Below are 26,466 nucleotides of genomic sequence, written 5' to 3'. Positions count from 1 at the left end.
AAAAGACTAGTGGGTGTCTCAGGTGGTTTTAATTTGCATTTCTTTGATGGCTAATGTGTTGACCATCTTTTCTTGTACTTATTGGCCATTTGTGTGTGTGTGTGTGTATACACACACACATACTTTGGAGAAATGTCTATACAGATCCTTTGCAAATTTTTTAAATGGGGGATACATCTTTTGTCAATGAGTTTTAATAGTTCATTGTCTATTTATATACAAGTTCCTTATCAGAAATTTTGGTTTGCAGAAATTTTCTTCCGTTCCATGGGTTGTCTTCACTTTCTTGATGATGTGTTTTGAAGCACAAAAGTTTTAATTTTGTTGATGTCCAGTTTATCTGTTGTTGTTTTTTCCCTTACATTATGCTTTTGGTGTCATAGCTAGGAAACCTATTGCCTAATTCAAGATCACAAAAATTTAAAACTGTTTTCTTCTAAGTTTTGTAGTTTTAGCTTTTATATTTAGATCTTTGATCCACTTTGATTTAATTTTTATAAATGGAATGAGAAAGAGGTTTAACTTTATTCTTTGGCATATGGATATTCAGTTGTCCCAGCATCATTTGTTGAAAAGACAATTCTTTACCCAATGAAATATGTCTTGGCATTCTTGTTGAAAATCAGTTGGCAGGGATAGGGGGAAATAGAGTGATGTTGGTCAAAGGGTACAAAGTTTTGTTATGCAAGATGAATAAGTTCTAGAGATGAATAAATTCTAATGCATAGCATGATGACCATAGTTAGCAATATTGTATTCTGTATCAACAAACACACACATACACAATGGTAACTATGTAGAGGTGGAGGATATGTTAATTAGGTTGATGGTGGTGATCTTTCCATAGTATAAATAATCAAAACATCAAGTTGTAACCATTAATATATATAATTTTATATGTCAAAGATATCTCGATAATGCTGTTTAAAAAGTTGATCATAAATGTGTTTATTTCTAGACTCTCAAGCAATTTCATTGATTTATATGTCTTTCTTTACACCAGTACCACGCTGTCTTGATAACTAGCTTTGTAGTATGCTTTGAAATCAAGAAGTGTGAGTCACCTTTGTTGTTCTTAAAGATTATTTTAGGTATTCTAGATCCCTTGAGTTTCCGTGTAAGTTTTGGATCAGTTTGTCAAATTTCTGCAAGGAAGCCAACAGGAATTTTCATAGAGATTGTTTTGAATCTGTAGATCAGTTGGGAGAGTAATGATATTAAATCTCTCAGTCCATGAACATGGAATCTCTTTCCATTTACTTAGTTATCAAAGAATAAGTTTTATGCTTTCATTAAGTATATTTCTAAGTATTATTTTTGCTATTGTACATAGAATTTTTAAATTTTTATTTATACACACACATACACACTAGAGGCCCATTGCACGAAATTCGTGCACAGGTAGGGTCCCTAGATCTAACCAGCGATCAGGGTCCATCGGGGCCTTCCTTCTTTCCGTGCTGCCCCCTGGTGGTCAGCGCATGTCATAGCAAGCATTCAAACTCCTGAGGGGACAATTTGGTTATTAGCCTTTTATTATATAGGATTTTTACTGCAAGTATATAGAACAACACTTGGTTTTTGTATATAGAACTTGTGTCCTGTGATGTTACTGAACTCATTTATTACTTGTAATAGTTTTATAGTGGATTCCTTAGGGTTTGGGAGGAATTCATCTGCTGTTAGAGGTAGTTTTACTTCTTCCTTTCCATCTGGATGGCTTTCATGTCACTTTTCTTGCCTAGATTTTTAGTAAAGTATTAAATAGAAATGGCAAGAGTGGACCATTCTTATCGTTTCTGGTCTTGGTTGGAGGGGGGGCGGGTGTGGGAAGGGATATCCAGTCTTTCACCAGTCTGATGTTAACTGTGTCTTTTTTGTAGATGCCCTTTAACAGGTGAGGAAGTCTTTTATAGATTTATTCTCACTATCCCATATTTACCTGACAAGTCTTATGCACATAATAAATGGTCAGTGTATATGTAGTGGATACATCCTTTTAAGATAGTCTAAATCTCCCTAAAAATTAATGATTAACAAATTAATCATGTAGTGCACACTTCCTTCCATTTTCTAGTCTCACAAAAATGGTCCTGTCCTCTTAAATTAGGCATTTGTTTCATGTTAAAAATGAGATAGTTCTTTGTAATGAAGTGGCATAACCTATTAAATATACTTTCAATTACATTTTGTGTACTGCTTATGGAGGAAAATAGACATATTCCTTGAGATGTATTAATGAGGCAAACAGATTATTCCCACAGATTCTCACTGAGTGGTTGGTTCTTCACTAACTGAGTTGAGCAGAGTCTGTTACGATAGTGTCCAAGTTAGCATTACAAGAACTGAATGCCGAGGATCCTTCCTGTTTGTAAGAATGGTATATGATGAAACTGCCTCTGGGAGTTGGCATATTGATCATGGTCATCTGCTCCTTTCCTCTGAGCATTTGTGTTCTTGTATATAATACACCCTGATGATTTCTTTGTGGTGACATTGGTACTGCCACAGTATATACAGAAAAAAAGTAATTGCAATAAAATTAGAACCAAATCCTGGCCAGGTAGCTCAGTTGGTTATCATGTCATCCTGATATGCCAAGGTTGTGAGTTTGATCCCTGATCCCAGGGCACTTATAAGAATCAACCAATAGATACATAGATAAGTGGAACAACAAACCTACTTCTCTCTCTCTCTCTCTCTCTCTCTCTCTCTCTCTCTCTCTCCCCCTTTCTGTCTCAGTAATTAAAATTTAAAATAAAATTAGAACCAGATGTGAAATGAGAGATGTTTTAACATTAATGAAGGGATTGAAAAGCTCTTTGCTTTATTTTTGTCTTATGGCTGTACTATCTATATGGAGAAGGAATTGGAGGGCTGTCATGGAATCCTTGAGAGAATAAGGATATTGGGATATTGCAAATATAAACAGGGAAGCACCTAAGCACACATTGACAGTGAATTTATTGGTGAAGATTTTAGGCACACCTTTTTGTTTTGTTTTTTTTGTTTTTTGTTAATATCATTGCAAATGCTTTTTCACATTCAGTCGATTGCCATCTTTTTAAGGCACACTTCAAAAAAAAAAAAAACTTTTGTACCATATGATTGCGTTCTTATATTTTTAAAAAAACTAATAATTCTTTCTCAGTGCAATTCCACTTTATTTTTCAGATTTGTACTATGGTGGGGAAGCTTTCTCTGTAGAACAGCCACAGTCTTTTACTTGTCCCTATTGTGGAAAAATGGGCTATACGGAGACATCTCTTCAAGAACATGTTACGTCTGAACACGCAGAAACATCAACAGAAGTGGTAAGTAGAACAGCCTCGTGTCTAAAATTATGGGGTTAAGTAAGTTATTTCTAATATAAATAAAGCTAGGTCACTATCATGTACCTTCTCCTAAGTTTGCATAGTGATTATTAAAATTATATATATGTATATTTTTTTTTAAAGTTGTCTTTTTTTAAAATATATTTTTATTGATTTCAGAGGAAGAGGGAGGGAGAGAGAGTTAGAAACATCAGTGATGAGAGAGAACCATTGATCAGTTGCCTCCTGCACACGCCCCCTACTGGGGATCGAGCCCACAACCCGGGCATGTGCCCTGACCAGGAATCAAACCCAGGATCCTTCAGTCCACAGGCCGACACTCTACCCACTGAGCCAAACCAGCAAGGGCTAAAATTATATTTTAATAGCAAATTTTATACAGCTTAGGAAGCAGCATATGTTCAAAATAATGCCCCTCATTTGTCCACACTCTTCATTCACATTTGCTGGAAGCAAAGTGTAGATTTTTCACCAAATTTAGGAGCCTTCAGGAAATAAATGCATTGTGAAAAAATTAAAAGCATGTCAACCTGCCACACAGCTCTTTTTATAGTATTCTTGCTACCTGTCTCATTTTTCTTCTGTAAGGAAATCTTCACAAGGAAATTTAAAAATCTTTGGTCATGTATTAAGTAGTAATCCATTATCACATCTCAATGACTTTATTGTACTTGGTTTTCTTCCGATTAAATCTCTTGCTTCATAGCACAAAGCTCTGAGGTCCCTAGAAGTTCCTTGCACTCTGATCTTTTCCAGTACCTAAAAGCCAGAGACCCAGAATAATACACAAAGCAAGTCTTGCCTCGAAAGCTTTTTAGGTATTTTACTTGATGTGATTCAACATATATCCAACTTCAAGAGACAGTAAAGTGCACCCAGAAGAGTCCTCTTCCCCCCTTTACTGTTGGTAATAATAAAGAGGTGAGAGATGGAACTGTAGGTGTGTGATTTGGAGGATTTTGGCACAAGCAGTTACACACTGCATCAGCTAATAATCCCCTAAATGCACTCAAAACAGGTTAACTAAAACTGAAGAGAAATAAAGAAGTGTCCAAGGACATGCAGCTAGTAAGGGGCAGAGGCAGGTGTTTGGACTCACCCAGAGTCCCTCTGGGTTATAGAGTCTCTACTTAACCAATGTCCTCTATCTCCACTACAGCTCTGCTGTTATAACTGCGAACAATACAGGTTCACTTTCATTCCCATTTACATTGCTGGTTTGATGCCCAAAGTTGTTAAAGTTTTATCATTCAAACAGTTGGTAGTCTTCAAGCCCACTTTTACTATCTGATGACTCAGAAATGCTCTTATTTTGCATGTTGGGAAGCCTGAGAACACAGTTGTCACATTTCACTACTGTTCTTAATTCATTCTTTTTATTCTGTCAGGGTGACTTTGCTTCCTTTTGTACAGTCCCAGACACCAGGGTGAAGAATGGGGACTGGGTTGCATCTTCATTCTGGTTGCTGTGGAAAACTTGAAATAAGTTCTCCTTGATTTAATTTCTGTCAAGTGTGGTCCTTTATTTACCTAGATATAGTTATGGAGAGATTTCCCTTATTATAAACTAGGCATTCTTAAAATCAGTATAGCCCATAGGCCCTGATACACTCTCACCACCCCACAGATGGGGTGCTCAGTTTTTCATATCCAAAATTGGAGACTACGGTGGAAATTTAAGTCCTGTCTATAAGGGAAAGGTAATTACTCATTTGTTTAAAATAAGAGTTAGCCCTCGCTGGTTTGGCTCCGTGGATAGAGTGTTGGCCTGCAGACTGAAGGGTTCGATTCCAGTCAAGGGCACATGCCTGGGTTGTGGGTTTGGTCCAACGTGCAGAAGGCGGCCAGTCAATGATTCCCTCTCATCATTGATGTTTCTATCTCTTCCTTCCTCTCCCTTCCTCTCTGAAATCAATAAAAATATATTTAAAAAAATAAAATAAGAGTTAGTTCCTGAAAGTAAATACAATTTTATACTCCTCTATACCGGATACGGTTTGAAAGTTAATTACTGACCATGTACCAGTGGTCTTGTGGCCTGGCTCACATAATGTGTCCAGTTACATGCCTTCATTAACCACATGTTTGGAACACAGCTCCAGGTAGTGTCTATCCTGTTTTTCATATTGATATTTGTGGAATATTTTAAGGATTTACCCTCCCACCCCCCCCCCCCTTCTTATCAGCTCTTAGTCTGCATGAGCACTGGCTGCATCTACCTCTATTCCCACGCATAACAAACCCAGACATTTGAAAGTGGAAAGTGGTAAGCAGCCCTGCTGGTGTGGCTTATTTGGTTGCCCATCGTCCCCTGCACCAAAAGGCTTCCAGTTCGATTCCAGTCAGGACACATGCCCAGGTTGTGAGCTCAATCTCTGGTGGGGGGTGTGCAGGAGGCAGCTGATCTATGTTTCTTTCTCATATCAGTGCTTCTCTCTCTCTCTCTTCTCTCTCTAAAATATAAATATATTTTAGCCCTTGCTGGTGTGACTCTGTGGTTAGAGCATTGGTCCATGCACCAAAGGGTCGTGGGTTTGATTCCTGGCCAAGGGCACTTACTTGGGTTGCAGGTTTGATCCCCAGCCCCAACTGGGGCATATACAGGAGACAACCAATCGATCTTTCTCTCTCTCCCTCTCCCCCGTCTCCTTCCCCTCTTCCTCTCTTCTCCTTCCCTCCTTTCCACTCTCTTTAAAAAATCTATGGAAAAAATATTTATCATTGGGTGAGGATTAAAAATATGTATTTTTAAAATGATAAGCAGACATGAATCTTTGAAATGAAGGTGCAAGGATTTTCTTTGAGACATGTGGGTCATTTCCTAGGTCCAGGCTGGCATTGAGCAGCTACACTGCGTAACAACTTACTGACTAGCGTCCATTCTGAAGGACTGGTGCCTATGCCACACCAGTTAAATCTTTATTTATGTGTGTGTATGTGTGTGTGTGTGTATACACACACACACATACACACATTATTGATTTCAGAGAGAGGAAGGGAGAGAGAGAGAAACATCAATAATGAGAGAGAACCATTAATTGGCTGCCTTCTTCACGCCCCCTTCTGGGGATTGAGCCCAAAACCCAGGCTTGAGCCCTTGACCAGAATCGAACCCAGGACCCTTTAGTCCGCAGTCTGACGCTATATCCACTAAGCCAAACCAGCTAGGGCAGTTGTTAAGTATTTTGAATGCCTTTCTGTATATATGTGAAGCATATTATCAGCTCTAATATGTTAGTTATATGTAAGTGTCCAGGTGATACTACGCATTGGCCAGTTTGGCTCAGTGGATAGAGTGTTGGTCTGCAGACTGAAGGGTCCCGGGTTCGATTCCAGTCAAGGGCACATGCCGGATTGTGGGCTTGATCCCCAGTAAGGGGCCTGCAGAAGTCAGCCGATCAGTGATATTTCTGTCTCTCTCATCATTGATGTTTCTGTCTCTCTTCCTTTCTCTCTAACACCAATAAAAATATATTTAAATAAATAAATAAATAAATAAATGTCCCGGTGGTATTACTATGGGTCCCCTCTCACCCCACCTCCAATATTTGGCAAAGTCAGGGTTAATCAGACATTTTGAGTTCTGGAGTTTGAGTGACTCATGTCATTTTGGTGACTCTTATGTCCTTTTCTGTTCTTATTTACATTTTTGTTTGTAAATGCTCAATTTGTTACTTTGCTTTGTCCCTGTGTTTCCCGCCTACATCCTCTAGAGTCTATAGACCATCACTTTGTACCTATCTACAGGATTTAAGGATCTCATTCCTCTAACCATTTAAAACCATTTGGAACACCTAGGGGCAAGAGGATATACTACAGATATTGCTGTCAGCATTAGTAAGAATTTACTGGTACCTGACATAGCTAGTAAGAAAGCCTACTGAAGGTTAATTTTGAAACCAATTTTGTTGTCCTTGTCTTATTTCTCTGTTTCCCTTTTCAGCGAGGGACTCTAAGACCCAACTTGAATATTTTCCTTTCTTCTTAGGATTATTGTAAGATTACTCAAGAGGTTTTTGATTTTGATAGTATGACATCTGACATAGAATGCATAGTGAAGGTGATTACCAGTTAAAAATTTAAAAAGCAGATTGGGTATAGTCTCAGGAGTCTTTATATAAATACCAAATATAAACAATGGGATTTTGAAATTAAGTACAAGTTCTTAAAAACCCTCATAGTTATGAGATTTGGTAGATCGGGACAACTAACTGGATTTTGATTGTGGAAAGAATTAAAGGAAGTAGCACTGTGTGTAATTATCGAAATCCATTAACCTGGTAGTAGAAGTGAACAATAGAGGTCAAACTGGATTGCAGATAGGAGGGATTTAGTTTGGGTTGTGAAAGAAACATGGTGGGAAAACTTTTGTTTAAGCATAAAGGACATTAAGAGTGACTCCTACAAGTTTTCTTAGATCTTGCATTTGAGCTGATTTGTCCTTTAGCTAATTAGAAAGCCTTCAGAGTTTTTTGTTTTTAAATGGAACGTGCCTTTACCTTTAATTATGTGTAATTAATCTTCTTTCAATTCTTTGTTTATTAAATCTCTTGCAATTTATGTGAAGAACATTATGCTTATAAAGTAAAAGCACGTTTTGGTTTACCAACATTTTTTTCTCACTTCTAGAAGTCTATGTTATATTATTTTGTCCATAATTAATAACAGTCTTCTAATAGTTCACTACTGGGAACTCTTGCTTTCTGTTTTTTATTTAATTTATTTGCTCTTTGTTTTCATTACTCTCCAGAAAAGGGTGAGAGGAGGGGTGGCTCCTACTTTTACAGGTGCTTCATATATGTTAGTGAGACATTCCCCCCTTTTTAATGAAGACCAAGATGTGTTTTTAACAAATTGAGTTTAATTTTTAAATAGCATGGTAGTCTTTTGTTCCAATTACAGTAATTTGATAAGAAATAAAAATCAAGGAGAACAATTATTTTGAAATTTTCCACAATCTGAATTGAGACAATTTTATTTTGAATGATAAATTTTATGGAGAAAAATGTTGGCATAAAAGGACATACAAATATTTTTTAATGATTTATTATAATCAGTTTTAGCAGATAATGTGTTTAATTTTTTTATTGACCTGAGAGAGAGAAACATTGATTTGTTCTACTTATTTATGCATTAACTGGTTCTTATATGTGCCTTGGCTGGTGATCGAACCCATAACCTTGGCGTATTGACCCGGCCAGGGCACATGTGTTTAATATTTAAACAGTTGTTTGAGTGTCAAGTAAAAGGAGCCATGGGGACAGAATAGAAATTATCATCACCGTTATGACATTTTGTTTATAAACAATTAGATGCATTTGATCTATTTTCTCAACACATATGTTTCCTTATTAGGTGCAATTATAGTGGAGTGAACCACAATTTTTCTAAATATTATAATTACCTATTTACCCATATAATCAGGTTATCAGGAAAGGTAACATTTAAAACCAAAGACACATTAAAAGAAAAAAAAAATAGGCTTTGATTGTTATTGCTTATATTTTTTTTAATCAAAGAATGCAGTTGGATGCTGTCTGCTCTTCTGTGAACAAAGGTACTTTATTTAATAATATGGAGAAACAGGATTTAAAAAATACAGTTGCGACAGGCAATCATATTGCCACTAAACTGTACGTATTCAGCTAGAAAGATTATAGATCATCAGGATGTGTTGCCTTTACTATTTGTGCTTTTCATTACTTTTTAAAAAAATATATTATTACTGATTTCAGAGAGGAAGGAAGAGGGAGAGAAAGAAACATCGATGATGAGAGAGAATCATTGATCGGCTGCCTCCTGCACCACCCCCAACTGGTGATTGAGCTGGACCTCCTGGTTCAGAGGTCAACACTCAACCAGTGAGCCACACCGGCCAGGCCTTTTCATTACTTTACACTCAAAACACTCTCTATTTTATAGCTCACTTTTTTCTATCTTTAGAATTTGGCTATCTTTGCATAGTTTTTTAATAGTAGTTATTTTGAGCCCATTTACTTATTTAAAATCAGATAGTTGTACTTTGGATTTTAAGGGTGATAGCCATTAGTATACCAGCAGATTGCTTAGTTGATAGCAGAGAAGGAAATGATAAGAGGCGCTTTGGATAGTTCAGATTTGTTCTGGGATAATCCTATGTATATGTGTCGTGATACTTGTAGAGATGCTTCTATAAGAAATCAGTTTCCGCCAGAACCGGTTTGGCTCAGTGGATAGATCGTCGGCTTGCGACGATCCCGGGTTCGATTCCGGTCAAGGGCATGTACCTTGGTTGTGGGCACATCCCCAGTGGGGGGTGTGCAGGAGGCAGCTGATCGATGTTTCTCTCTCATCAATGTTTCTGGCTCTCTATCCCTCTCCCTTCCTCTCTGTAAAAAATCAATAAAATATATTTTTTAAAAAAAGAAATCAGTTTCTTAAGATGCTATGAAAATCAAAAGGGGAATCACTGAGATTATCATGAAAATGAGGTAATAGTAGCTCTTTCAGAAAGGTGTCTGTACCAACTGTTGAAAGTATGTTGTTATCTCTGGGTAGGGTTTTCATTACTCCTACTTTCCTCGTGTTGAATTGAAATCCTGCAGGGGAAGGTGAGCAGGCAGTTTTCAGAATGGGAAGAGCACGTGAAGTGAAAGGAAGTGCTATGGAGAGAGCAGTAGGTGGTAGAGACATTGATTTTGAATTCCTTTTTCTTTGGCCACTGGCCTGGTTTCTTCTTTCTCCTATGAAATACTGGTTTGTATAGTTCCATGTCCAGATAGTTAATTTCAAGTTGGTGCATAGAATGTTTGCAGGGCCTGCAGGAAGATTTGTCGGGAGGGTAGGATAAAGTAAAGAAGGAAGCTCTCTGGCAATTGTTGGCAAATTATAAGGTAGCACAGAGTTCTTTATGTACTTTCGAGCCTTCCCTCCTCTTACCACCCCTTTCCCCACTGTGCCCCTCGCATTTAAAAATAAAAAAATAAACTGGTTAGGAAAATTATTTTCAGATGCCAATCTTGTATTCAAAGTGAAGTCATTCTTTCTAAGAAGCCCTACTGCACGCCACCTCACTGAACAAGCTCCCTGGAGGAGAGGCGCATGCACCCTCTGTCCTCACCAGGCTCTCATTTCTAACGACCGTGTAAACAGCATAGCGCCACCAGCTTAGGGGGAGCTCATCTCTGGTTCTTCACTAAAATTGTTGCTGGCCCTTGGGCACTGCCCCCATTCCTGTTCCCCTGCCACATGCTGTTCTAATTGACACCATTAAGCAATAAGCGGTTCCCATTTCCCTTAAGTCCACAGATAGAATACCCAGCTTACCCCAGGGAAGACAGAAGAGGAAAGCCTTACATTGGGGTTTTCTTCTAGGAGAGCACGGTGCTCACAACTAGAGAATTGTGGGAAGTCAAGCTCCGGCTCTTTTGGAGTTACTTATTTATTTTTAAAAATATTTTTAATTGATTTTAGAGATAAGGTGGGGAGGGGGAGAGAGAGAGAAAGAAACATCAGTGATGAGAGAGGATCATAGATTGGCTGTCTCCTGCATGCCCCATACTAGGGATCGAGCCCACAACCAGGCATGTTCCCTGACCGGGAATCATTGAACCATAGCTTCCTGGTTCACAGGTCAGCACTCAACCACTAAGCCATGTGGCCGGGCTAGAGTTATTTTTTATTGTGGCTAAATATGTTACTTCAAGGTTTGTGAATCCCAGAACATCAACATACACATATAATTTATATTTCTGTCCACAAAACATGTTTAAAAGCAAATCTTAATTACTTAGGACTTTTAAATCAAGCATAACATGTAAGGAAAATTAAAAACTTTTGTATATAACAAAGACCACTGAATTTCTAAATGCTAACTCTCTAAAAGCAGATGACAGATCCAACCTCAGCATTATATGGGGAAAATGGAACTGAGGAAAAAAACAAAACTTGATATGAATTAATTCATATTTAATCATAAGTAAATTTCAGTGTTCCACTGCAACAACAGAAAATTAGAATACTATCGAGTTGAACAGTGTTCTTACTCAAATCTTGTAAGGACCTGTATCTGTTTTGGCAAAATGGAGGGTTACAGTGGCAGTAGATGGAGAGATGGTTGTTATGGGAAATAAATTGAGTCTGCCAAGTGAGACCAGACAATAGAGAACGTTTAAAATCAGAATATTTTTCCACTTGGTTTGGTGAACAATAAAGAGACATTTGACACCTGTACAGAGGAATGGCATGACTTTCTTCACCATCATGCCCCCTAGGCTATCAGTGGGAAGGGACGCATGGCAGGGTTCCAGGGATGCTGTGGTCCTTTTGAAACAGGATGAACCTAATCATAATGATTATGTGAAAGAACATGGATCAAAAAAGGATAGAAACTGCAAAGAAGCTGTGCTGCCTGTTATAAGGTCATGGTTGCCAGAAAAATGATACATCAAACACTTGGTGTTTCCGGAAAGTAACAATATAAGGTGATGTAGTGAAATCACAACTTTTGTGTGCTGTTGTTTTTAATTCCAGTTTCTAGTTATCTTTTTTAATATATTTTTATTGATTTCAGAGAGGAAGAGAGAGAGAGAGAACCATTGATTGGTTGCCTCCTGCACACCCCTTACTGGGGATGGAGCCTGCAACACCGGCATGTGGCCTTGACCAGAATTGAACCCGAGACCCCCTCAGTCTTCAGGCCAACACTCCATCCACTGGGCCAAACCAGCTAGGGCTGAAATCACAACTTTTTTTAAAAAAAAAAACAAAACATTTTTATTGCGATATAATTGACAAATAACATTATATTTGTTTCAGATGTACAACATGATTCAATTATTTCTGTACATTGCAAAATGATCACCACCATAAGTCCAGTTAACATCCAACACCACACAGAGTTACAAATTTGTTTTTCTTTTTTTATATATAGTGTCCCTCATTTTTCCCTCTTACCCTCCTCCACCCAGACCCTGTCACCCCTAGGCCCAAATTTAGGAAACACCACCCTATTGTCTGTGTCCACGGCTATGCATATAAGTATCTAAGTTTGAAATCACAACTTTTGAACAGATATTCTCTAAAGGAAAATGTTTCTCATAAACCTAAAACTAGTCGCTTAAAAGAAAGGAGTTTATCAAGTTTGTGCTCCCAAAACTGAGTCAAGAACTGCCAATTGCCAAGACAGGTATTTCATTTAAGGTGTTTGTTGTTAACACAGAGCATGACGTCCCAGAGTTGAAGGGCAGTTCATATGGTCTGAGAGGACGATTCATCAAAATGAATTGGCATGCTTTTGGTGAAAGGACAGTCTCTACATAATGCTGCAGGCTAGTTTCCGTTCAAGCCAGGCAGTAGGGACAGGCTTGATAGGCCTGATTGGCAGTTTTAAAAAATGTATTTTTTTTTTTTTTAGTAGTGGAGGGCAAGAAACGTGTTATGAAGCCTATCCAAAAAGAAAAGGAAAGAGAAAAGAACTCATCACATGGAACTTAACTCTTCCTCTGTTGTTTTTAAAGCTCTAAACAGTACCTAGAGCAGGGGTCCTCAAACTAGGGCCTGCGGGCCACATGCAAATACAAATATTGTATTTGTTCCCATTTTGTTTTTTTACTTCAAAATAAGATATGTGCAGTGTGCATAGGAATTTGTTCATAGTTTTTTTTTTTAAACTATAGTCCGGCCCTCCAACGGTCTGAGGGACAGTGAACTGGCCCCCTGTTTAAAAAGTTTGAGAACCCCTGACTAGAGCAAGGATGCTGTCTGGTGGGGAGTGTGAGTTCAAGAAAGGCTGGAGGAAATCTCACCTGGCTTTAGACTGGTTAATGAAATGATGCTTAAAAACAAAAGCAATGCATGCTGACTTTAGATTATTTTTGTGTTTGTGTGGACATGGCTTGTCTCAAAGGAAAAGTTTTGCAAGTTAAGTAGAAACTTAGCATTTATATGTGGACTTTAAGAGGTTTGTTCTAGACATTGGTAACCACCTGTATGAAGAATCTGCACTGACTGGTTGCTGGCTGTGAATCATAAACTGGGACCACATGGGAAAGTGAAACTCCATTATGTTCTAAGCATGGGATCTCAGTACATTGGTAAAGGCTTCCAAATGGGTTGCAGATGAAAAGCAGGACCGATGCTGCTCTTCGGTGGCAAGGTGGAGCGAAGGGGAAGACGAATAGTAGCAAAGACAGTGTGTGAGGATGGGGGTAATAACCGTAACATCTGGTGTTTCATACACAGGGTAAATATTTAGTTTTCAGGTCCATTGTTTTCAGTTATAAGATAACTGGGACCCTTGTCAAAAATACAGAATCTTGAAACTCCTAAACTCAGTTTCCAGGAAGGAGCCTGGGAAACTATATTTTTTAAAATCTGCAGTCAAATTTAGGAAACACTGACTTAAGCCAATTCAGTAAGCCTTAATGTTGACAAGTTGTTATAATTTTATTTGTTATATAAAATTTTCTTGTTCGAGAAATAGGCATTACTATATCATATGGCAGAAGTATAATAAATATTGATGTTGACAAACTCATAATTTTAGAGTCAGTAGCTTATCCTTTGTGTGGAATTGTGCTGTCCTGTATAAGGATTAGGTACCATCATGTGAACGTAAGACACACTCAAGACTAAGCAGTATTTGTGATCCTGAATGTCAGGGGTGGTGTTCGGTCTGCCCCTCTCTCCCCCACCTCTTCCCTGTTTCTCCTGCCCTGTTTTGTTCTTGTTTTTCTTTCTTCTTCTTCCCTCCATTACTTCTCAGAGAGTACAACCTGCCCTGACCGGTTTTGCTCAGTGGTTAGAGTGTCAACCCAAGGACCGTCGGGTCTTGGGTTCGATTCCTGGTCAACAGCAATATGCTTGGTTGTAGGCTCCATCTCAGGCTCCAGTCAGGGTGTGGGGTATGTGCGGGAGACAATCAGTCAATGTTTATTCTCTCTCTCTCTCTCTCTCTCTCTCTCTCTCTCTCTCTCTCTCTCTCTCTCTCTCTCTCTCTCATATCGATGTTTTTCTCTCTCCTCCTCTCCCTCCACTTTCTCTATAAAAGTCAATGGAAAAAATATCCTCTGGTGAGAATTTTTAAAAAGAAAAAGAAAGTACTTAAGTTACCCAAATTCTTATGCTAGAACATGAATTAGCTTGCTAAGTATATAAAACATAAAAGATGACCAGGCACCTGGTCCCATCAGCAGTTCCAAATCCTCATCTGAGTTACCTTCATCTGGCCCGAGTGCGACAACATCTTCCACTTGGTTCTAGTCTAGTCTCTTAATTTTTCTACACCAGCTGCTAAGCCAGGTGATCCTCCTGCTCTAGTAATTCCTTCCTTTGGTAGTTCATTCTTTATCGCTAGTTACTATATAAGTTTGAGTACTTGTTTTATCTCTCTCTGAATAAAGCAGTTCTGAATACCTTCATCCTGTCATCTTAGCACACTTAGCACACTTAGCACACTTAATACAACAAAATCTTAGCACTTAATACAACAAAATCTAAAAGACTGAGTTACAGAACTGAAACTAATATACTTTGTTAAAGATCTTGATTGTCTTTTTATTTTACATTCTCACCTCCGAGTGCTTTTCTAGTTTGTAGGAGATTATCCGTCTTATTAGAATATCCTTAGTGCATCTGGTATCTGTCCTTTCCCACTCTGCCTTCCTTCCAGGAATGTGTATTCCTGAGGAGACTTCTCATCCAGGAGCGTTACATGCATCCTCAGCACTGAAACTTCTGGAGCTGTCTCTGTGCAAGTCAAGATGCACATAGATTTTATCCAAAGGCCAATCTAAAAAGATGCCTTTTCCTTTAGTGGTTATTTTCTCTTTAGATAAAAGTCTTAAACTGTGCAGTCTTATGATACTACTAGAGGCCCGATGCACGAAAATTCGTGCAAGAGTAGGCCTTCTTTCCCCAGGCTGCCAGCGCCGGCTTCCCTCCGGCGCCGGCAGGCACCCGGGACCCCGGTTGGCTTTCTGGCTTCGTCAGGACGGATGACTGGAATGACATCTGGTCTAATTAGCATATTACCCTTTTATTATTATAGATAGAAATAATACTTCACATAGTCCAGCACCATGCAATTGTTGCAATATGCAGAGTCTCAAAAATATTTAAGCTGGCTTCTTGTTTTTAAACAACTAGAGGATTTTTTTCTCCAAACGTTGTTGGTCTTTTACTGTCCTGCATTCCTCAAAGGGCTTACGATCTATCTAAGCAAGGTAGAAATAGGTGAAAAGGAAAATAAGTGTATCAGACACTATCACCTGATATCACAGGCTGGAATGGTACAGACAGTAAAATCTAAATTCCTAGTAAAAGAGTTGATACTGTGTAAACTTGTGAGCAGATACAATTGCTTTTCTCTGTTACAGAAAAAAAATGACCACCTTTCTGGCATCTTCTAAGACATGCACACTCACAGCTCCTATCTCCTTCTCTCTATTTGCCTCACAGGCACATCCCATTGTGACCACCCTACTTTTTTTGCACAATGTCATGCTTCAACATTATTTCTCATGACCATCTTAAGGTGTTCTTTTTAAAACTATATATGTTTTTATTGATTTCAGAGAGGAAGGGAGAAGGAGAGAGATAGAAACATCAATGATGAGAGAGAATCATTGATTGGCTGCCTCCTGTATGCCCACAACCCGGGCATGTGCCCTTGGCCGGAATTGAACCCGGGATCCTTCAGTCCCCAGGCTAATGCTCTATCCACTGAGCCAAACCGGCTAGGGCTTACGGTGTTCTTGAGGGTATTTCTCAGTCTTCTGGCAGACAATCAGGACAGCTGGCTGCTAGGGCACAAGGAGATCTGGGATCACAGCAGAGTCATATTCTCAGGGGACTTCTGCTTTCTAGTCTCTTGAAGACGGCTGTGTTGACTTAGGCTCTAGAAGTCAGAGTAGTTTGTTTTTCCCTGTGTCCAGTGTTGTCCTCCCAAGTCTCACTTTTCCCTGCCCCCTCACCTCCAGTGCCACTCTGCTCCCACGCTGCTGGGAGAGGCAGTGAGGTCACCAGTTGCCCAAATTTTCTCCAGGTGAAAGAATTTAAGCACATGACACATGTATTGGCAAGATGAATCACATATCTCCTTAACTCTCTTAGTCCTAGAGAGGCACAAGCCTAAAACTTGGACTGTTACAGTTCCCCAGGGCTTCCTTTGCAGCAGGCCTGTTTGCATGGCTGTGTTCGTTAAGATTGAAGTTCTTCCTACTTCATGGCTTAGCTACCACTCTTAGATCATCATCTGCCCTTTGGGCTTCTGGAAGAGTAAGCATCTCCCCTGAAAGGTCCTCGTTCTTTCTAGCCTTCCCCTCTCCTGCCTCCTTTCACCACTTCTGTTGAAACTGCTGTTTCAGAAGCCACATTTCTAACCTCTCCAGCTTTCTCTTCCTCCCTATATGCCATTTTATTCCTACTTCCTCCTTCTATCCCTTGCCCTATAGCCCAAAGGAAGTTGGTCTTCTAATCCTTGAACTTTCCCTGATCCCAAGCTTTTGTCCCACCTCCCATTCCTCTGGGAAACAAGGATCTAAAAATGGGCTTCCACTCCACCCACCCATTTCCCCCTGGAAGTTATAGAGCACATTTGCATATGATCAGTGATCATTGTCTGTCTTATATCACATTGAAAGTATATAAAGTTGTACAGTTGCTCCGTAATAAGAGTTTTGCTGTCTTATTTAGAGATTGACCCTCAAGTCTAGCTTATGGGGAAGCTTATGTTCCAGTTTTGACCATTCAAGACTGGACTTAGGCATGATGTACACTAAATAGCACATTTTAAATATTTTTTATGGAACCATTTTGCTAGACCATGTAAATGAATCAGCCAAGCTGTTGGGAGGCTCACCAGAGCTCAAGTGTGAACTGTCTGGAACTGTTGTGTCTGACCCGAGGGACTGTCTGTTTTCGCTCTGAGTGACAGCATGATGTGCTGCAGTTTTTTCAGGCCTCCATGTGTTCACCGGTTCAGGATCCATCTGTGTTTTGCCTAATTAAAACTTGGTAACAATAGACTTTATAGTAAAACTAGAAGCTCAGTGCACAACATTCATGCGGGGGGGGGGGGGGGTCCCGGCCTGCGCCCTCTCGCAGTCCAGGACCCCTCAGGGGATGTCTGACTGGCCTAAGCTGGCAATTGGACATCCCCCGAGGGGTCCTTAATGCTGCTGCAGAGGCAGGAGAGCCTCCCACCACTGCCGCTGCACTTGCCAGCTGTGAGCCCGGCTTCTGGCTGAGTGTCTACCCCCTGGTGGTCAGTGCGTGTCATAGTGACTGGTCATTCTGCTGTTTGGTCAATTTGCATATTAGCCTTTTATTATATAGGATAGGATAGTCATCTAGAAAGATGTCTGATCAGTGTTCATTAATTACATCTGCTTTCTTTTCATTTCAGATTTGTCCTATATGTGCAGCATTACCTGGAGGCGATCCTAATCATGTCACGGACGACTTTGCAGCTCATCTGACACTTGAACACAGAGCCCCTAGAGATTTAATATCCTTTGTTTTGTTTGGGTTTTTGTTGTTGTTAATTTTCACTGGAGGATTTTTTTCCATTGCTTTTCAGAGAGTGGAAGGGAAGGGGGGGTGGGGGAGAACGAACCACCCATGTGAGAGAAACATATCTATTGGCTGCCTCCTTCACCCACTCTGACCAGGAGTGAACCTGCAACCCAGGTGTTTGCCCTTGACCAGGAATCAAACGTGCCACCCTTCAGTGCACAGGCCAACACTCTATCCACTGAGCAACACTGGCCAGGGCTCATTTTGATTGGTTTTAAGGACAGTATTCTCAAAGAGAAAAACTAACCTTTGATTTATTTTATTTAGTTTATTAGGTGTTTTCCTAAAAGTGATTCAGTGTTGAGATGCAGTTTCATATTTCTCTTTTTATTTGCTGACTTTTATATGAACCATGCTCATTAATTGAAAGTTGACTTGCTCATCATTGTTAGTTTATTACAAACAATATTTAAGACAGTATTTTCATACAAAAAAGGAAAATGCGAATCCAAATGGAAATCTGTGTGCTGTTGTCTTCTCCTATGGTAGGTGGGGTGGTGGGCAGATGTGCCCTTGGGGCTGTTACCCTTTGGAGTCCCTTTCTCCAGGGAAAGCCACTTCCTGTGCAGACTCTAGGAGAGCACACGGTCAGTCCAGCTCTGAGCTCCCTTCCCACTCTCATTTCTGCTTCCCCTTCCAAGCCCAGCCCATGGCAGTTTCTAGCAGTTCCCTGTGACCTCCCTGAAGTTTACCAGCCCACCAGTGATTAATTTTGTAGTCTCCGTGCTGGGGTTTCATGTTATGAATTGTTTTTCTAAAACTGTCACTGATTAATTTAGAGTTCAGTTTGTATGTAAAGGTGTCAGTGTTCATTCCATTTTGAAGTGATTCGAGCACTAATCACAAGACTTTATGCTTATAAAGTCTTTATTTTAAAAATATATATTTTATTTCAGAGAGGAAGGGAGAGGGAGATAGAAACATCAATGATGAGAGGGAATGTTTGATTGACTGCCTTCTTCACGCCCCCTACTGGTGATCGAGCCCCCAACTTGAATATGTGGTGCCCTTGACCGGAATCGAGCCTGGGACCCTTCAGTCTGCAGGCCAACATTCTAGCCATTGAGCCATACCAGCTAGGGCTAAAGTCTTTATTCTTATTCTTTTGAATGCCTCTTGGCAATCATAATTTAACCTTAGATCTATTGAGAAAGAAATAGGTTTCCTGGTTTTCTTTCTCCCATCCTTTGCTCACTGTTCCTAACTTTCTAACTGGAAATATGGCCCTTTAGAGTTATGGGGAGATACGTGGAAGCCAATGGAAAGTAAAGATGTGGACCCAGCCTGAGATATTAGCATGTCAGCCTGAGCTGAGCCAGTATCAGTGAACAGAGGAAACCTTTTTTCTCCTAAGAGCAGGGACCCTGAAGGCAACATGAAAAGAGCAGTGATTCCTTTTTTTAAGAGCATAAGAAAACCCAAATGAGCCAAAAATATTTAAGCCTTTGAGTCACTTGCATTTTATGTAGAAGAATCTTATAATAGTACCCAGAATGACTGTGCTTGGTCCATGCTCACTCCATCTCCATGAAGAAGCTAGGCAAGGAATTTAAAACCAAGCTGTTATCCTGAACTTTCCCGCAAGTTCAAGGGGGTCTAGTGAAGTTGGTGTCCATTCACTAGAATGTCCCACATCATTTGCATCCATTTCTGTGAGATTTTTTTAAAAATATATTTTATTGATTTTTTACAGAGAGGAGGGGAGAGGGATAGAGAGTTAGAAACATCGATGAGAGAGAAACATCAATTCAGCTGCCTCCTGCACACCCCCCACTGGGCATGTGCCCGCAACCAAGGCACATGCCCTTGACTGGAATCGAACCCGGGACCCCCGAGTCCGCAGGCCAGTGCTCCATCCATTGAGCCAAACCAGCCAGGGCTCTGTGAGATTTTTATAAGAGTCTCTGGTTACCAAGAAAAGATTAAACTATGTAAAATGAAAGAGTAGCAGAAGGCATTTGTTACATTTTAGATTCCAAATGAGCATTACCAGGAAGTTCTAGAAACAAAATGTTGGCATAGCAGGGATCCTGGAAGCATTCTAATTTTTCAGGGACTTCAGGTGCTACCTGGTAACTTTGACATGAGGGAGTGGCATCTCACTAAGCCTCCTAAGCTCCAGAACCCTTTTTTTTTTTTTTTAGCAGCAGCAGCATTGAAGAACTTAAAGACAACGCTTTAAAACTAGTCATCCAGAGGACTCTCACTCCTCAATGTAAATTATTCATGCTATTCCTTTCTCATTACAGACAATGAGATTTGGTTAGCTTATATCTTAGCACGGATCTAAAAACTGATGCTTATTAGTTGTGGTCACCTCATTGTGAACAGGTAAGAAGTTCAGTACGGAGAGCATGGTTAGGGAATGTCTCAGCTGGGCTATCTGACCGGGCAATGCCTTTCACTTTGTCCGGCGGTGTAACTCTGGTTATTGTAGCTGGAACCAGGAAGAAATTTCTTCTTCCTGGAGAAGCTTTTCCCTTTGAACACACACACACAATATACACACACTCTCACATTGCAATGTATTTGAGTTTTTGGGTTTTTTTAGAGTTAATAGCCCTTATATAGTTATAGATATAGTTGTGATATTTTGTACTCTAAATTAAATGTGCTATTTTGAAATGCTTACAGTTTAGGAAATCTCTATTTATCTAGCAAGGGCTCAAGTGATTTTTTTCTTTTCTGTCTGTAAAACACTTGGTTTTTCCCCTTAACTTTGGAGTTATGATGAATCGAGTGGTGTTCGACACGTACGTAGAATGTTTCACCCTGGCCGGGGACTAGGAGGTCCTCGTGCTCGTAGATCAAACATGCACTTTACTAGCAGTTCTACTGGTGGACTTTCTTCTTCTCAGAGTTCATATTCTCCAAGCAATAGGGAAGCCATGGATCCTATAGCTGGTAAGTTAGTTCCACATTAATAAATGGAATGGCCGGGAAGGAGGCTCCCTATAAAGTTTTTTGGTGGGATTTGTGCTCCTAATCTCTTAACACACTCATTCTTTCACAAAATTCCCCAAATTTTTATAGTATAAAGTATTTTTAAAATAGACAACATAATGTTCGTATTATTCTGGCATTATTTAAGTAGTTAGAGGCATTAGATAGTAAGGCATGGCTCTATGTTTTGTTTGTGGCCTGCATTGAAACCCAAGAAAATCATAAGAGGTTCAGTTAAAAGACCATCAGAATCATGGTTCAGCCTCCACAAATACACGGATAAGAAAACTAATTGACAAGACTAAAGAATTCAGGTCTTCTCATACATGAAAGTAAAGTAAGAATTTCTCTGTTCTTGCTTTGATTTGGGAGTTATGGTATCAAACATACCGAAAAGAATATGTCTTAATAGCTTGGGAAAGTCTTACTAAAAAACATTTGAACATGGAGTTTATAGCAAGTTGCAGGGTTTAGTGGATGGCCAACCTAGAAGCCAGCCACACAACACAGGAGTTGAGCGTCAAAATAAAATGTCAGAAATCACTGTAGGTAATGGGAGGAAATTAGACTTTGGGTGGATGTGCACACAATAGAGTATACAGATTCCGAATTATGTTGTACACCTGGAATTTCTATCATGTTATTAACCAATGTTATCTCAATAAATTTAGTTTTTTTTAATGAGTGTACCCTAAAATTGACAGGCACAGGCAGGCAGTGAGACTGGGAGGCCTGGGGCAGGTCGGAGTGTACACACAGTGCCGGGAGCCATGGTGTGGCTTGCAGAGCGTGCTCACACACTGATAGGCGTAAATCTGTAACGGAAACTAGGACCCCTTTTACTCATAACTGTTCTTTAAAATGTGATATGCATGTAAAATCTTCATTCCAGATGTGCTTTAGGCATTGGATGTGCAATGCACTCAATAAACTGAGTTTTGGATTTTAAAAAATATCCAAAGGGAATCCAGTATTTACTTTCTATCTTTGGTAGCGAGGTTCTAAAATTAAAACTTAAAGTAGTTCCTCAGCTGAGTTTTAATGGTGAAGAGCATTTACTAGCCTGGGAATGTCTACAAGGCAATTGTCAACTCCAGGTGACCCTCTGGGTGGGAGAAGGCATGACTGCACCTTCTTAGATGAAGATGCAGGGACAGCGGTCACCTCACTCTTAATGAGGGCTGATCAGAATAGACCAAGGAGGCTGCACAGGCCCGTCACCTTACTGTGCATCTTCAGTGGTGCTCTGCCTTCTCATGTGACAGTGTCAGAGAGAAGGCGAGGCAAGTGGGCAAGGTCAGAGTTAGCAATGGTTCAGGTCTCTTGGATTTCATTCTGATCATTCATTCAGTCAGTCACTGAGTACATGCTTGAGTGCCTGCTATGTATCCGGCACTATTGTAAGAACTGGGAAGTGCCTTGCTTTGGTGGAACTCATGCTGAGAGGGTTTCTATTCTGATTGGATTAGAGGATGAACCACTTGAATCTACTAAAAAGTAGAGAAAGTATAACTAAATTAGCTCATTAAGCAAATAACTTCAACAATCTGTTATGTTTTGCCTAAAACAAAAATAATTGCATGTGGGTTAATACTCATATGTGCATTCCCCACACCTAACACCTCCAGCCTCCAAGAGGTATTCTAAAAAGTGTTGATTTCCAAACTGAAACTAAATGTTGCCATGGGTACCTGCCTGTGGGCCCTTCATTTTAATGTTCCTTGGGTAGAAGAGTGCACCATTCTGTTTTCTGCAATATTTAAGTAGACATTAATCATCTTCATTTCCATTGGCAGAGCTTTTATCTCAGTTGTCAGGAGTGAGACGTTCTGCAGGAGGACAGCTTAATTCTTCTGGCCCTTCCGCTTCGCAGTTACAACAACTGCAGATGCAGCTGCAGCTAGAACGGCAGCACGCCCAGGCGGCGCGGCAGCAACTGGAGACCGCACGCAATGCAAGCCGGCGCACTAACACAAGCAGTGTCACCACTACAATCACACAATCCACAGCAACACCCAACCCAGCTAACACGGAAAGCAGTCAGCAGACTCTCCAGAATTCCCAATTTCTTTTAACAAGGTAGCTCATTTATTAACATTTCTTTCAGAAGCAGTGTTTCATTAGCTCTACTCAGTTTGAAATGATCTTTTCTCTTTTGTGCTCATGTATGTTCTTAAACACTCTGCCTTTAATCAAACCATTAAAGCCCATGGGTTTGTGATCAAAATTGCACATTCAGCCTAGCCAGTGTGGCTCAGTGGTTGAGCCTCGACCTATGAACCAGGAGGTCACAGTTCTATTTCTGGTCAGGGCACATGCCCAGATTGCCGGCTTTATCTCCAATAGAGGACATGCAGGAGATAGCCGATCAATGATTCTCATCATTGATGTTTCTCTCTCTCTCTCTCTCTCTCTCTCTCTCTCTCTCTCTCTAAAAAAAAATATTTTTAAAAACACACACAAAGCTGCACATTTAATATTTCCCTAAGAATATGAAAAATAATTACTATTTCAGATAAAGTAGGAATGCTGGTGGTCCTGTTCTAACAGCATATCATTACCAAATAAGAATTTCTTTTCCCGGGTTGCCCATAAAACTTAAACACCATATCATTACATATATGGGATGTATTATGTATATTTGTTATCATAATTAATTTCTTTTTATTACCATTTTCAATCTGTTATGAAATATTAAAAGATACAAGAGATGATTTCATAACATGGTTTTCTCCTGTGACTATTAAGAAGCAGTATTTAAATTCTTATGGTCAGCACACAAAAGTACTAAAAATGGGTTTATCACAGTGTAAAAAATATTCAGTATCACAGTAAGTGGCTCTACTAGATGAAGTAGATTTTGTATTTGCTTCTAAAAACTACCATTAGCAACTGAATATGTTCCTGTGTCCAAAACCTCATAGGCATTTGCTGTGACTTTTAAGAATATAAAGGAATTTAGAAAGAGCAATGATGAGTAGACTTTGGCCCAACAGAGAGTGAATCTGGACTAATTTGGGCTTTTCATGGAACAAAGAGGAAAATAAAGTAAAACTAAAATGAAGAAGAAAACTGTAGCCCTAGCCAGCTTGGCTCAATGAATAGAGCATCAGACTGAAGGGTCCCAGGTTCAACTCCTGTCAAGGGCACATGCTCAGGTTGCAGGCTTGATCCCCAGTAGGGGGCATGCAGGAGGCAGCTGATCGATGATGCTCTCTGATCATCGATGTTTCTATCTCTCCCTTTCCCTTCCTCTCTGAAATCAATGAAAATATTTTTTAAAAAAAGATAACTGTAATACGTTAGTTGTCTCTAAAATGCAATGTGTGTGACAGATGTTAGAAGAAAATATTTCTATGTAAATGTTTTTTATCTCATACTTTTAAATATCTCTGGCACATTTACCGAGTTGTAAATAATGTACTGTGGATGCAGAATAGAAAGTGTTGTGGACCCTGACTAGAACCCCAGCTTTGGCATTTACTAGTTTGGACATTAGGCAAGTCACTAACTTCTCCAAACCTCGATGTTATCATCAATATTCTATGAGTTTGGGGGGAGAATTGTTTTCAGGATGAATTGAAATACTGGTATGTATAGGGTCTGGTTCAGCATCTGGCATAGAGTAAAGGCTCAATTAATGGGGCCCATTATTATCATTTGTTATGGATCTAAGGAGTAAGTTTCAAGTAGGGGATTTACCTTTAGATTGTCAGAAAATGCTGCTTCACCATAAATCACAGAGCCACAGATAGCTCCCGCCTACTGCCATGTAACCTTACCTATAGGGAATGACCAGCAGCAACCCTATAAGTTGCCAGATCTAGGTTCCTACCTCAGAAAGGAGACCTACCAATGCGTGTATCCTCTGAGAGCCCACTGACCTGTGGGTGGAATGAATGTCTTGCCTGTGCCCTTTAGAAAAGACATCTTCCTACCCTGGCCCCATTATTTGTTTTTCGTTGTTGTTTTGTTAGCCCCAGACTCCATGGGCTTGATATGGGATTTCTCTCTGCAGTTTTTCTACACTAGACATCTAGCTCCCAGGGAATGCTGTGGGTGCCTGAGTCCCTCGGTTCTTGAAGGCCCCTGCTGTCACCTGATGCTGAACATTGCACAGTACCTTGCAGTTTGTAGACCATTTTCCACATCTTTCATTGTATCATTTGTTCCTGACTCACTATTTACCTAAGGTAGTATTTCCCAAAAAATATTCCCTGGAACTTTATATATTCTAAGGAATATATGTAGTTAATCACGTTCATTTTTTTCCTAATGAAGAAGTTTGGGCAAAACTAAGAAACAGAAATGATTTATTTACTGTTGGACTTCTCAGAACTTCAAATAGTATATTAACATGCATTGTGTTGTTCAAGGCCAGGAGAGTGAGTGGCTGCAGTGTCTCCAGGGGAAAACCTGGTCTCTGCTCACACAGCTATTCTGCGATATGTGTGGGCTCAAGCCTGACCTTTGATCTCTTTGGCCAGAGACAGTTTCTGTTCATGTTGCCCTGAAACTTATGGTGAGAACACAGTTTTTTGGGATTCAAAATGGTTGACTTTTTAGAAATGATTAAGTGCCTGTGTCAGGTTTCAGTCTTGGAGGTGGAACCAGCTAGTTTGGCTACTTCTCCATCCCAGGTGCAGTCTGGCCCATCAGAAACCTAGCCCTAGTACCAGATTTTAGCTACCTCTCAGGAATGAAACTTTTTTCAGTTATTTCCTAAAATATCAAAACAGTAATATTAGAATTACATGATCTCCAAAGAATTAGAGCCTCAGCCTATATGCTTCTGGTTTTTCCACTTTCTATATAGTTATTCCTCTATACGTACTTTATTTTTCCACAGGGGCTTTGACTTAAGGGTTCCCCCCCTCCCCTTTTCTGGAGGCCTTTTCCAAAACGAAGGGTGTGGAATGTATTTCAATTCTTAACACTTTTATAGTTTTTGATAGAGAATATGTAGTCTAATGCTCAGTCTTCTTCTGTTCCATTTGATATTTATGATATTCTTTTAAAAAAAAGTTTTTATTGATTTTAGAGGGGGGGGGGGGTGGAGAAGGAGAGAGAAACATCAATCGGCTGCCTCCTGCACGCCTCCACTGGGGGATCAAGCCCGCCACCCTGGCATGTGCCCTGACTGGGAAGCAAACCAGCATCCTCTTATTGGTGCATGGGATGGCACTCAACCAGCTAAACCACATGGGCCAGGACTCTATGACAGTCCTATTTGTTTTTTGCCATAAATGTCCCCAGTCATTTTCTTTCAATGTTGATTTAATGGCTTTTTATGTAATTACTTTCCACATCCTTTTGCTTTCTTTAAGTTCTGAAATTCAGATATTTTCCTTTGTTTTCTGTGCAAGAGATCTAATCATTCAGTGGTTTTGAACTTGACAGCCATGAGATTTTGAGCGTCACTTAAGCTCTGCTTCAGTTTCCTCTTCCTTTAAAATGTTGATAATAACAGGACTTAACTCATAGGAGTGAAAAGAGATACTACATATGAAAAGCACTTAAAACAGAGCCTGACCCCTAGGAAGTGCCCAGTATGTATCCTTCATTGTTACTTTGGGAAGCCCCTGTCCCGTTCCTCTCAGCATCAGTGTGACAGCACAGAGCAGGTGCCGCT

The 26,466-nt window shown here is 39.9% G+C and overlaps 1 protein-coding gene across 1 annotated transcript in view; it reads left to right on the top strand.

Annotated features, from left to right (window-relative positions):
* Positions 1-26,466, top strand: part of KCMF1 (potassium channel modulatory factor 1) — a 71,443-nt gene that overhangs the window by 41,641 nt on the left and 3,336 nt on the right. The window contains exons 3-6 of the mRNA XM_081101146.1: positions 3,175-3,314; positions 17,722-17,837; positions 20,617-20,795; positions 22,631-22,913. Of these exons, the coding sequence (XP_080957272.1) occupies positions 3,175-3,314; positions 17,722-17,837; positions 20,617-20,795; positions 22,631-22,913 (718 nt within the window). The remainder of the gene's footprint in view (positions 1-3,174; positions 3,315-17,721; positions 17,838-20,616; positions 20,796-22,630; positions 22,914-26,466) is intronic.

Source organism: Myotis nattereri (assembly GCF_964212035.1).
Source record: "Myotis nattereri genome assembly, chromosome: 10".
Lineage (NCBI taxonomy): Eukaryota > Metazoa > Chordata > Mammalia > Chiroptera > Vespertilionidae > Myotis > Myotis nattereri.
This window is presented reverse-complemented; position numbering and strand designations above follow the sequence as displayed.